This window comes from Netta rufina (assembly GCF_964035555.1).
Source record: "Netta rufina genome assembly, chromosome: 1".
NCBI classification, from domain to species: Eukaryota; Metazoa; Chordata; class Aves; order Anseriformes; family Anatidae; genus Netta; species Netta rufina.
The window spans coordinates 123,503,597-123,515,968 of record NC_140123.1 but is presented as its reverse complement, the minus strand read 5'-3'; the positions used below and the strand labels follow the sequence as shown (position 1 = coordinate 123,515,968).

At 35.1% G+C, this 12,372-nt stretch overlaps 1 protein-coding gene across 1 annotated transcript in view; it reads left to right on the top strand.

The window, feature by feature from the left end:
• Positions 1–12,372, top strand: part of SPAG17 (sperm associated antigen 17) — a gene marked incomplete at both ends in the record, with an annotated part of 105,561 nt that overhangs the window by 33,088 nt on the left and 60,101 nt on the right. The window contains 7 exons of the mRNA XM_084283157.1: positions 3,676–3,857; positions 7,321–7,476; positions 8,143–8,224; positions 8,594–8,712; positions 9,624–9,761; positions 9,844–9,954; positions 10,563–10,713. Of these exons, the coding sequence (XP_084139283.1) occupies positions 3,676–3,857; positions 7,321–7,476; positions 8,143–8,224; positions 8,594–8,712; positions 9,624–9,761; positions 9,844–9,954; positions 10,563–10,713 (939 nt within the window). The remainder of the gene's footprint in view (positions 1–3,675; positions 3,858–7,320; positions 7,477–8,142; positions 8,225–8,593; positions 8,713–9,623; positions 9,762–9,843; positions 9,955–10,562; positions 10,714–12,372) is intronic.

Here is a 12,372-nt window from a genome sequence, read left to right as displayed (position 1 = left end):
CACAGATAACTAGCAACAGAACAAGAGGGAATGTCCTCAAATAGAGCTGGGGAAGTTCAGGTTGGAAATCAGGAGAAATTTATTCTCAGAAAGAGTGGCTAAGCATTGGAATTGTTTTCCCAGGGAGGTGGTGAAGTCACCATCCCTTGGGGTGTTTAAGGAAAGGTTAGATGTAGTATTTAGGGACATGGTTTAGTGGGTTGGTAATATTGGTGGTAGGGGGACGGTTGGACCAGGTGATCTTGGAGGTCTTTTCTAACCTTAATGATTCTATGATTCTATATGTTGCTCAAGAACAAATCATAAGTTTAATTTCCTTACAAAATTAAGTACTGACCTTTTAAGCAGAGGAATAGTTAGTGTTGTATATTTGAATTTTACTAATGTTATTTCTCATGGCCCACAGTAAGCAAGATAGGTCTAGAGGAAAGTTTATGTATAGTAGGTGCAACCTCCTTGGAAAACCTTAGCTTTTGTAGAGTAGCTATTAAAGGCTTATAAAATAGAAGGATGCATGGAGTGGAGTCAAGAGAATTTATGAATTAGAGTTCTAGTATTATAAAATATTATCATCAATAATCGAAAAAGGGGGTGTGATTCAAATGCAAAATGTTCTTGATAGAATAGAGAATAACAATTTGGAAAAAAGCATATTATGTTTAATGTGGACAACTATAGTATAGTATATTTATGCAAGAACAATTTGTGTACAAATACAATCTAGGAAGCACCTAACTAAAAGACACATTGTGAGACAAGCTATCATGCTGACTTTGTAAATGAACATGTCATCAGTATCACTATGCCACTAAAAAAAATCTCCAGATTATAAATGAGAATATCTCCTAAAAAAAATACCTGAAATAATTCTATCATACAGCTCAACAGTGAGCTAAAATTTCATGTGTGTCAATCAGAAAATTCCAAATGATCACAAAGAAAATTATTAGGAATCTGTAAAACTTGACCTATGAGGAAAATAAAAAAAAAATAAATTGTCGACCTTATCTTTTTAAACTTAAGGATAAAGGGCATAAAGGGGGATGTGGTAAAAGTTTTCAAGTTTATAAAAGGCTAGGATAGAAAATAAAGAGTATAAACTACAAAAAAAAAATACAATATAGCAGGAAGAAACTTTCTACAGGAGAGGTTGGTGAAGTACTAAAGCAGATGGAGTAGGAATATTGAGGCTTTTAAGGTTATATTAGGCAAACATTTGTCACCAGTGATATAGTTAATTGTGCCTTGGAGCAGAGGTTACAGTATTTCCTAGTTGAATGGCTTTTGAAATAGATCATGACTGATCATTTCAGTAATGTACAAAGATGTACTTCTAGAAAGGAAGACATTGACCTGTAAATCCCATTGTGTTATAATGTTTCTGTTGTTCATGGCATTAGTACTCCTAAACCATGGATTAGGCACCATAGCTTTCATGTTCTTTTCCTTCTCAGGTGTCTACATGCCTTATTGGCTTTCATTTTGTGATGTTACCAAGTCAAGCACTACTAGCACCTTTCATATGGTTAGGTTTTTGTTCTTCTAATCACTCTAGTAGCTCTACTATTATCTCCTCTTTTCTGAGAGTTAATATTCAGAACTTAGACCAATCACTCAGCCTCACAAAATGGAATTTGTTTTTCTGTTTCTGCTGGAAATCTGTGACCTGACACATCCTAGTGATTCTAGGACTTCTGTTTCCACAGCGATGGTTCAAAATCACTATGCAATGTATTATTATATACTAGATGCTATTATTCCACTGTTACATGATTATAACAGATTGCTGTTGTTCCAAAATTATGTAGAGTACCACTGAATACCATCTTAATTTCAAATTCTTTAGTAATAGAAATGAGAATTCAGTTATTCTGTGGGGTTGTGCCACATTTCTTCTGCATTGACAGTTTCTCCCAACTCCTGCATCTTCTTTTGGGGTTACTCATGGAAACTTTAATTTATTCTGAGGGGGTTTACATGATGAAAATATACTTGAGGAAGAAAAGATCTTAGTACTATAGGCACAAGAATGAAGAAGAGAGGTGATATTCAAGGATAGAGCATCTAATGATTGATGCTACAGAGCCAGATGTTTCTGTGCAAGGGGAAACCTAAGTGTCATACACTTATGTGTTTTATTATTAAACTATGGGGTAGAGTTAGTAAAACATAATTATTCTTCTGTTGTAAAACTGAAATTTTTGGCTGCAATAGTTAGTACAGTGCCACTCAACTTCCATTCAACAACGTGAAGTGGATGACCCATGACTGAGCAGTCTAAGTACTGTTATACTGCCATGACATACATTCAAAGTTGAGTGTGTTAGGAGAGCATTACCACTGAATTAGAGTTTATCTTTAATGAGCAGATGAAAAAAGAAGGAAGAAGAAAGATGGTCCTATGACTGAGATGAGCTGTTAGGAGCATGGAACAGTTTAAATCAAAGGACCATCTGGGCCAGTATTCTATCTCCAGAAGTGGTCATGAACTGATGCCTGAGGAAGATGAGAGGAATATGAAAAGAGTAAAGGAAAGGAATAGAAGTAATAAGAAAAGAAGAAGCATAGTAGGAAAAGCACATATGAAACTTCTCCATGTGCACCTCACTTAGCATCCACTTATTTTCAAGTCAAGAGATTTTCCTGATCCTGATGTATCTTGTCTTTGTAGTAAACCTCAATGTATTTATTTTGTTTATTTTTTAAGGACTTGCCAGTTTTCCTCAAACTCCTGAAAATTTCTTATATCTACAAAATCTTTTGGCAGAGAGTTCCATGATCTTCTACCCAGTGCTTGGAGTCACTTATGGTACATACCTTCAAAATCATGATAGGGCCATTTTATAAGTTAATTGGCCATCACTTCTGATGGCTGCTGCACAAGGAATATATATCTTCGAGTTCTTTAAGAAGGTCAGCATTTTTTGAAGAGTTCATAGCCTCACAGGGTTGTTTTGGTTTAAATCCATAGGGCCACTGGAAAAATACAGGTGTGGTATTTGGCCTCAATGCTTAGGTTTTAGAAGTGCTGAGCACCCACATGTCCAAATGAAAGCAAGTCATTGCAGGTTTAATGTTCTTATGTCTCTTAAATTAGGCTATAATAAGTTTGATTGATCTTGGGTTCAGAGTGTGATTGTAAGTTTGACATTAAGAGAGAGAATTTTTTTCTCTGTACCTGGAGCACCTTTGAAAACTGATCATCACCACGCAATAAAAATGAGAGCTATACAACTTCTAGACTCACTATTCATAGTCATGCTATACCTTAAACTTCTTTTAACCCCACTTTCCACTTTAACAAAATGTTGATAGTAAAGCTTGCTTATCCTATATTTAATGAACTGTTTGGTCTAAATTTGTGCTGACAGCTTTGGAACAGTACAAATATTTTTATATTTCCTAGGTTTCAAACATTAATTGTTGTTATTTTGGTGAGGTTTTTCTTTTGCTTTATTTCTGTGTGTTTGTTTTTCTAAAAGAAATGCCATGTTAGCCATACTTAGGCTTTATCTTCCTGGAATTTTTTAAACCCAGAGTTTGGTGTCAGATTTTTTCTGAGACCACGAGAATGGGAATATTCTAGCAGTACTTATAGAAGACTATTATACAATGTGTGCTTTCTGTAGAATGGAGATAGTGTACTGTGATTTATCTAATAATTTAAAATTTTAGGTGTTGAAGCAGAGAAAAGAAAGAAAGATGAAGCTGTCAAAGATCTGGAAATGTTTTGGAAATACCTAGAGCCAGTTCTGAACAGTGGAAAGCATGGATCACGTCTCTTTGATGTTGCCAGACTTCATCACTTGGTTAAGGAGAATGCCTTTCCCTCCGACTGGGCTGACAAAGAAATGTTGGTCAGTAGATAATGCTTTCACAACATGTGGCATGCTTTGAGTTTTGTAACATTTAGCACCAATTTAGAACTGGAAGGAATTTTTGCTTACTTTTCTATAAAACAGAAAGAAAATAGTGTATTTGTTATCTTCAACAAAAAATATTTTGTATATATCAAACAAGCGTATTCAGCATGTATTCATGAGGAATCCTTTGAATAAAAGTACCTACCCTGGAGTTTCTTAATGCTGTAGGCCACAGCAGCAGAGTTGAAAACAAGTTTGAAGCATTAAATTTATTCTTTGGCTTCACAAAGGTCCAGTTTGAATCTCATTAGAGAGTCAGATGTCAGTGCTAAATAAAATTAAAAAAATGTTGTTGTCTTCCAGACAGCAGGTCTACTTACTGTATATCAGAAAAGTCACAAGAACTAATGAAAATGAATACAAGAGTGCTTTTTGTTCATAAGCTGTTGTTTTAGTGCTCCTTGTACTGCTTCTTGTTGTCCTACCCAAAACATGTCTCTGATGTGTTACTCTTTATAGCCTGCTGAGTCAGGAGCATTGGAAGGCAAAGTAAACTGTTAGAAATTTTTTCCGAACTAGGATCTCAAGTATGACAAGGTAAAAAGGTCCTGCTTCTTCCAATCCTCAGTGGTGGCAGTGAAAAATAGAACACGCTAAAGCAACATTCCATGATTTATCCTACTGTATTTGTGGTCTATATTATTAGGGTTAAAGGACAAACTACATTTTCCTAACACTTTTTTATAGTACATTAAATCCTGTATATAAACAATTTGGTGAGCTAGGAAGTACCCTTGATCCTGAAGGGATCAGAACTGAATTGGGCTAAATCCATAGTGGTTTCCAAGGCATTCACTAAAAATGCCTCAGTTGTGGAAATGTGTAGACTTGCTACTTACAACATTATTCACCATTATATTCTTGATCTAATCTTAAAATATGAAGCCAATTTTGAGAAAAAAGTTCTTTAATCCTGCCTATCTTCCCAGTAATCACTTCTTCTAGGGGCCTGTTGCAGCCCATAAATATCCTGCAAGCACATATCTTTACTGAAATAAAAGAATAATTATCTGTCACTGAAATTGTTCCAGCAGATTATAGTTGTAATTTCACATTATTCTGTATCAGAATTCAGCAGAGCTCTAAAGAAGTAGGAACATTTGTAAGTCTTTAAAGAAGCAGATGGGAAGAATGCAAGTCATGAAATCATAGGTGGATAGAGTAAATCTGTTCTGGTGGGCTTCCAGGCAAGTCTTTGAGTCCTATCTTGCTGCATCTGGAAAGATCAAGAGATACAGAAGGAGAACTTATTTGACAAACTGTTAGGCATTGTTGCAAAAAATGATATTGTTATATACAGATGGTCATGTCCTTTTAAAATATTTTAGATATTTATAATGGAAAATGCTTTCAAAAATGTTTTCCTTTGTTCAAGAGTCACTGGTGGCTAGACTCAGAACTTTCAACAAGAATCTGATTCTGTTCTGAGATGAGGAGAAAGCAGGGAAGTAAATTCATAAAACTAATTATACTAACCTTTGTATCTGTCCCATTAAGCAGTGCCAGGTTGCACTATTTTTAACTCTGTAAAAATTAGAATCATATAATCATAGAATGGCTTGATTTGGAAGGAACCTTAAAGACCATCTGGTCCCAACCCCACTGCCATGGGCAGGAACACCTTCTGCTAGACCAGGGTGCCCAAAACACCATCCAACCTGGCTTTGAACACTTCCAGCAATGGGGCATCCACAGCTTCTCTGGGCAACCTGTTCCAGTGCCTCACCACTCTTACAGTGAAGAATTTCTTCCTAATACTGAATCTAAGTCAAAACTCTCTTAGTTTAAAGTCATTACCCGTTGTCTATCACTACACTCCATGATAAAGAGTTCCTCTCCAGCATTCTGTAGGCCCTCTTTAAGTACTGGAAGGCCACTATAAAGTCTGTCTGGAGCCTTCTCTTCTCTAAACTTAACATCCCCAATTCTCATAGCCTGTCTTCATAGGAGAGGTGCTCCAGCCCTCTGACCGTCCTTGTGGCTCTCTTATGGACTTGCTCCAACAGGTCTGTGTCCTTCTTATCTTGGTGGCTCCAGAGCTGGACATAATAGTCTGGGTGGGGTCTCACAAGAGCAGTAAAGGTGGAGAATCTCCTCCCTTGACCTGCTGGTCACACTTCATTCTTGTTTTGTTTAAAAGACTGCATGAAAAACACTCCAAGACTTTGAAATTGAAATTTTCATATGCTCCAGTGATTTCTTGTAATATATGAATGGAAAGTTTTGCAAAAGAGCATTGAATTAGAAGAACAAAGGTGCACAAATATTAACTCTGAAAATTCTGTTTTCACAAATACGGCTCTTCTCCCAAACACCTCCTCAAAGCTTCAAAAGTTATGAAAAATGAAATAAGTATTCCATATCTGATCAGTGATTTGGGTGCGTGTTTTGAAGTGCTATAAGGAGAGCCAGATTTAGAGAAAGCAAATGCATGATACTTATTAAGGGTCACTTAATGCTTTTAGTGTGAGTTAAGAACTTAATGACAGTTGTTTTTCTTCACCGTGCTTCATTTTAGGATACTTAAAATTGAGACATCTGATATTTTACTAGACACCATCATTACATGTTTAGGCTGTAGAGAGAAGAATATGGCCACTAAAGCCACTTAAACCTGAGTGTGGCACGTGGTCTGAAACAGGGTTTGGTATCAGTACAAAAGCATTTCAATTTTAAAATAGCAGTTGGTGTTAACTTTTTTATTCCTCCAAAACCCTGGTGAAAACCACAGAACACCACCTCTGTAAACTTGTCTCTTCCTATGTCAGATTTCAGTAGATACAGTTTTCTCCCTTTGGATGTTTGGGTGATATGATGACATTCCTTTGTTTGCGCAGCTATGGAATTTCTTTTGTTCTTGAGGCCTTCTTTGTTTTAATATAGAAATAGAAAGAAAGAGAGAAAGTATTATGAGATGACATTGATTAGTTGGATTATTTATATTTTTTTTATCCTTCTAGGGCAGGAGAATGGCTGACATTGCACATATGCTGCAGGTTGATCACCAGTAGAAACATACACAGATGATAGAAAAGAAGTATTTTATGTTCCGTTGCCTTTTCCTTCCCATCCAAAAAATAACCTACATTTCAATTGCAAGACAACAGACCTTGAATGGTTACTGTTAAGATTTAGTTAAGCTGTATACAACTGAAGCAGCTAGATAACACTCAGTCCATACTGTGATATGGCAGAATTTAGGCATATAAAGATGAGGATGCCTTGTTTTCTTAGACTTACTTTATAAAACATTTTGAATTAGTAAACAAAAATACCCTTGGAAAATTTATAAACAGTTGTGTATCTGCTGGTTAGAGAACTAAGGACTTCTGTGTCTTAAATTACATAACACTTTTGCATGCAAACTTCATCCTTTTTATCTTATTTTCTGTTGTAGCTTGCACTTGGCACTGCGCTGTTTGAAAGTATTGCTTGTTTAATGTATGACTCCCTGGATTGGAGAAGACAACATTGTAACTACTTGGAAAACACCAAGTTTATTAATGTGCCTGAATTATCAGAGAGCAAATCAACACAACCACCTGCAACTGAGGCAAGGATCCTTTTTGCTTTACCACACTTTTTGTAGAAAATAATTAGCTATAGGATAGAATTATCTGCCTTTAATTCTGCACTAAAAAAATTCAGCTTGGACTATCACTCCACATTTTTTGTGAATGAAATTGGGATTTTTGTCTTCATCATTTAAAACTTCAAAACTTGGAGAAAAAAAAAAAGGCAAAGCAAAGTGTCATGGGTGTAAAAATGGCTTAAATAACTTCTGGTGACACCTTCATGTGCCTAGAAAAATCACTGTGCTTGCAGAGGTACTGTGTCTTGTTACAGATCAGTGAACTATCCAAAAAAGATGATTAGTTCTGTCCCAGATCAGTTCCTTTACTTTGTTCGTGGTGGACAAAAGCTTAAGTGGGCACAAGAAAGAAGCTTGTAGGATGTGTACTAGTGCTGGGGAAAAAATTGGATTACTCCATCCATAGCAGTGCTACTGAATGTTCATTTAAAGCATTCATAAAACAACATTGCTTGTTCCTTTCAGAGTCAGATAGGATTTGACTCCCCTAGTAAGAACCATTTAAATGTTTAGCATCTGATAGAGGGTAAATAGCAAAAGATAAAGGAAATTATTTTTTCCCACCTATTTACATTGGGCAATCCTCATTTGTTTCTGATTTTTTTGTCTTTATTTTTGTTCTTTTAGATACAACCAACACCACAGGGTACACCTTCAAAGAAAAAAGGGCAAGCAGAAGAAAATCTGCCAACAGTAATTTTGTCACAGGGTATGATTAAAGAATTAAAGCACTTGCTCTGTAGCTGTTCACTGTTAGTCTTACTGTTCCTTCATCTGACAGCACAAATCTCTGAAATTGTTTGTTCAGTAAGCCAAATCTGATTTGATGTTGTGAGAGTAGTTTCTTAGTGAAAATGTGAAAGTCTGTGGAAACTGCAATGGTGATAAATAAGTTCTTCAGAGAACCATGTTTTCTAACTGTTCCTAATCACACTTGGATATGAGAGATATACAGGCCTGGACTTTATCAGTCTTTTTTAGAAAAATTGTTTAAGAGTTGAATTGGTCAGTAACACAAATTGTAATTTTTTAATAAATCCATCCTAATACATTCTTTTTTTTGTTGTTTTTACAACAGAGGAAGAATTTCTGGTTTTGGCTGCTTCTGTCGATATGAGATATTACAATGACTTGCTGAATCAGATTCCTGAGGAATACTTTTCTGTGCCCTTAATGCTGAGCTGCATGCTGGAACAGGTGGGAATATTATTTTTTTAATTCCTGTGGTTAATTCAGCTATGACCTGTTATAATGAACTGATCAAAGATTAGTAAATCCATCTCTTTCATACGGAGCTAAGAGACTATGCATAGAGGTACTGACCTTTTAATATAAAGGAATCTTAACTTATAAGTGGATTCCTTGTTTTCCTTTCATATTGTGCACACTTACTCTGTACGTACAGTATTATCCCAAAATCGTATTTCCAATACTACAGATCCAATATAATCAAATGAGGAAAAGATTGTCATTTTGTAGCTGTCAGTAACAGTTATTCACATCTTGCAACAGCAATACTAAACTTTTACTGGTTTATTCAGTACAAAGGTCTTATGGCAAACCTAACACTAGAATTGGTGTGTATCTCTGCTAACGCTAGACAGGTCTGATTTCTGTTGAGTTCAGACACAATTTACGAGTTAGTAAAGCTCTGTAATATTATTTGAAATCTTCCTTCTTTTCAAAATAATATTTCAGTTCAATTAGTTTATTTACTTAAAAAATAGACTGAGGCAAAAAACTTCAAGATAAGGTCCAACATCTGAAATGTAGTCAAAATCTCTGTTCATCATTACAATTCTTAACATTTCAAGTCAGATATATTTTTATTCTCATCCTTCGAAAAGTGAGTAATAAAAGAACACAATTAGTTCTGTTTTCTATAATCTGTTCGGGGCAGAAACTAACATGCAGAATTGCATTTTTGGTATTTGTAAAAAAAAAAAAAAAAAAAAAGAAAAGAAAAGAAAAAGATTTTCTTTCTTTACAAAACATACGGATGTGTGTTTAGCTTATATGTAGCTTATCTCAGGATCTGTTTGCTAGTTTTCAGGATGTTATGCAGCACTCATACTGTAGTGAAAGCTATCATATATCATGTTTACTAGGTTATTGCAAGTGAAGAAGACCTTACACCACCTAGTCTGGTGGTGCCAGAGCGCCGGGCAGATGGGCTGCATCATACCATTGCAGATCATATAGCCTCTGTCCTTCCTTCTCTTCCACTTTCTGAGAGTGAAAAAAAGGTTTGTGTTGTCTTTTATTTGTTACCTAAAATGACAATTAAATATTATTATTGGTGTTTAATGCATCTTTCTTTTTTAACAGAATCTCTATGACTACTTTTCTCCTAAGTACGGTGAAGAAACTGTAACCCCCAAGTATCCTCTCGTATTTAATTACCGTGATACTCTGGCTCAGCGATTGCACCTGCTGAAGGTATAGTGCTAACAATCATATATAATCAGTTCTAAAGTCCACAGACAGCAAGTACTCAATGCACTAGAAAGGGTAGAGTGGTGTTTTTTACAAAGGAGAACCGCATAGCCTAGATTTTTCCTACTGAGATAGACACACTAATACTTTTTTAGTCTGCTTAAGAAGCAATGGGTTACTGCTGCTGACAGAGGACATGTCAGAAACACAGAGCATTATATTACTGTTATATTGATTTCAGTGTTTGCATTAATAACAAGAATGTTTAGCTTTTGGTGTAGATGAGAGATACAGAACTCTGTTGATTTACTCTAGTATTCCAGAATTTTTGAGACTATCTAACACAGACAAATATCTTCTAACATCTATCTGTTTTTATGTCTTCTGTCAGTTCTTCTCTTCTGCATGTTCTTTTTCCTGTCCATAATATCTGACACCATGATTCAATAACGCACTGTGAGCACATGCTCAAAATTTAAGTATATATCCAACTGACTTAAGCACAGTTAACGTTTTTTTTCTATAAAAGGACATATTTATTCTAACAATTTTTAGAAATACACTAGTGTTAAAGTTTACTTTAACTTTTGTACTTTGTTTTTTTGTTCCAGGTCCAAGACAACTTAAATCCAGAAAAGATTGAACATGAAATGATGGATAAATTGCCTCTTAGGGAACTTATCCATTTCACCCTTCCTTCGACTGTAAACAACACTAAACGCTTGGCCAGTGTTCATGAGCTCATGCATTATTTCACTAGTGGTGAACCGATTTTCTTTTTCATTGATATAATTTAATCTTTTTTCTTCTGGCTGATGATTCTGTTGAATAGATGGAATTTGGGCATGAGTTTTGTCAGCTACCTAAAACATTTGAAGAACTTCCCATTTTTTGTATTCTTGATCATGCCTTGGCCTACCATACAAGTTAGGCTAACTTTAGACCTCGGTTTCATGGTTCTCGGGCAAGGCAATATGTGTATTAATTATTGTATAACTAAGAGGTGGAAGCATCTCAGAACTCTTTTATTACTTATTCATGTTTAATAAGAGAGAAACAGTTACATCTGAGAAAGAAAAAAAAAATTTGTACAAATTGCTATTCTGATCTTAGGATACAGAATGCATTTTGGGAGACAATGACATGAACTGCATGTTTATTTACCAACATTCTTGTGGAGGAAGAGCACATGTATCTCAGAAAATTTTTATTGAACAATAACTGGTTTTAAAAATGTATTCTCTGTAACCTGCTGGACTTAATAATGAAATGACTTCTACAATAATCCGAATAGAGAATACCTTCACTACTACAACTATACAACAGAATACCTTCACTACTTCAACTATAATCACTTATGCTGTAACTTTTTCTTATAATGTGCATACCACTGTGATGTACACTGTGAAACAATCCCAAAGACTGCATAAATACCCTTAGGCAGTTTTGAAAGTTTACTCTATGACTACTAAGAAATATAAACATTCAAATCTCTTTCATTACAGTTATGTCATCATATTTGAAGTTACTTTCCCGGCTATTCATTCCCAAAATCCCATGTGTTGGATTAGTTTACACTAGCTGCATTGTTTCTAGTTGTCAGTATGTTGTTTTTTTTTTAGAAGGTGTGTCTTACCTATTAAGGTATTCCGTATTGCTGTAGTTTGCCAGCTGGTGGATATCAAATTTGATGGTCTTCACTGGACCATACTATACTACCAAATTCTCCCAACTGTTAACTTCGCTCAAGATAGCCAACATTTTCAAGATATTCAATGTTTAACTCCACCAAAGAGAAAATGTTTCAAATTGAAGATACACTGCGTATGATTTGGGGACAGAACTACCTGTCTTAAAGTTCAGTTCCTGTCATAATTATCAATGTGTATGGACACCAATGCAAATAACCATAAATAGCATTTGTTATTGCCTTTGCACCTTGCATGCTTCTATGCAAATTTTGTGTAACATGTTGTCTGAAGAGGAAAAAAAAATCACTTGGTTCTTTGTTTGAAAAGCTACAGATTAAAAAAAAAAAAATATATATATATATAATGATAATAGAAGCCTTTTCATGAGCTAAAGTTGAAAATAACTAGTTGTTAACTGGTTTGGTAAAGCTTACTCGGTACTTTAAAATCAACATAATTTGTATAAAGTTAATGAGCCAGTACGTATTCAGATGTAGGAAGCACTTCATTTAAGATGGATTAATAGTTAGGCATATCATTTTGCAATTTGGAAACATTCAACTTTGAATGCAGTGTAAAAAGTAGCTGACATAATTTGATCCAATACCATTAAGGAAATTATTCTTGGCTTTTGCAGAGTTGCCAAGAACAATATGCTTGCATAGTCTTCTATTTATCTTCTGCTGAGCCATAAGAACATTTTCAGTTAATGATTGTAATTCTTTTATAG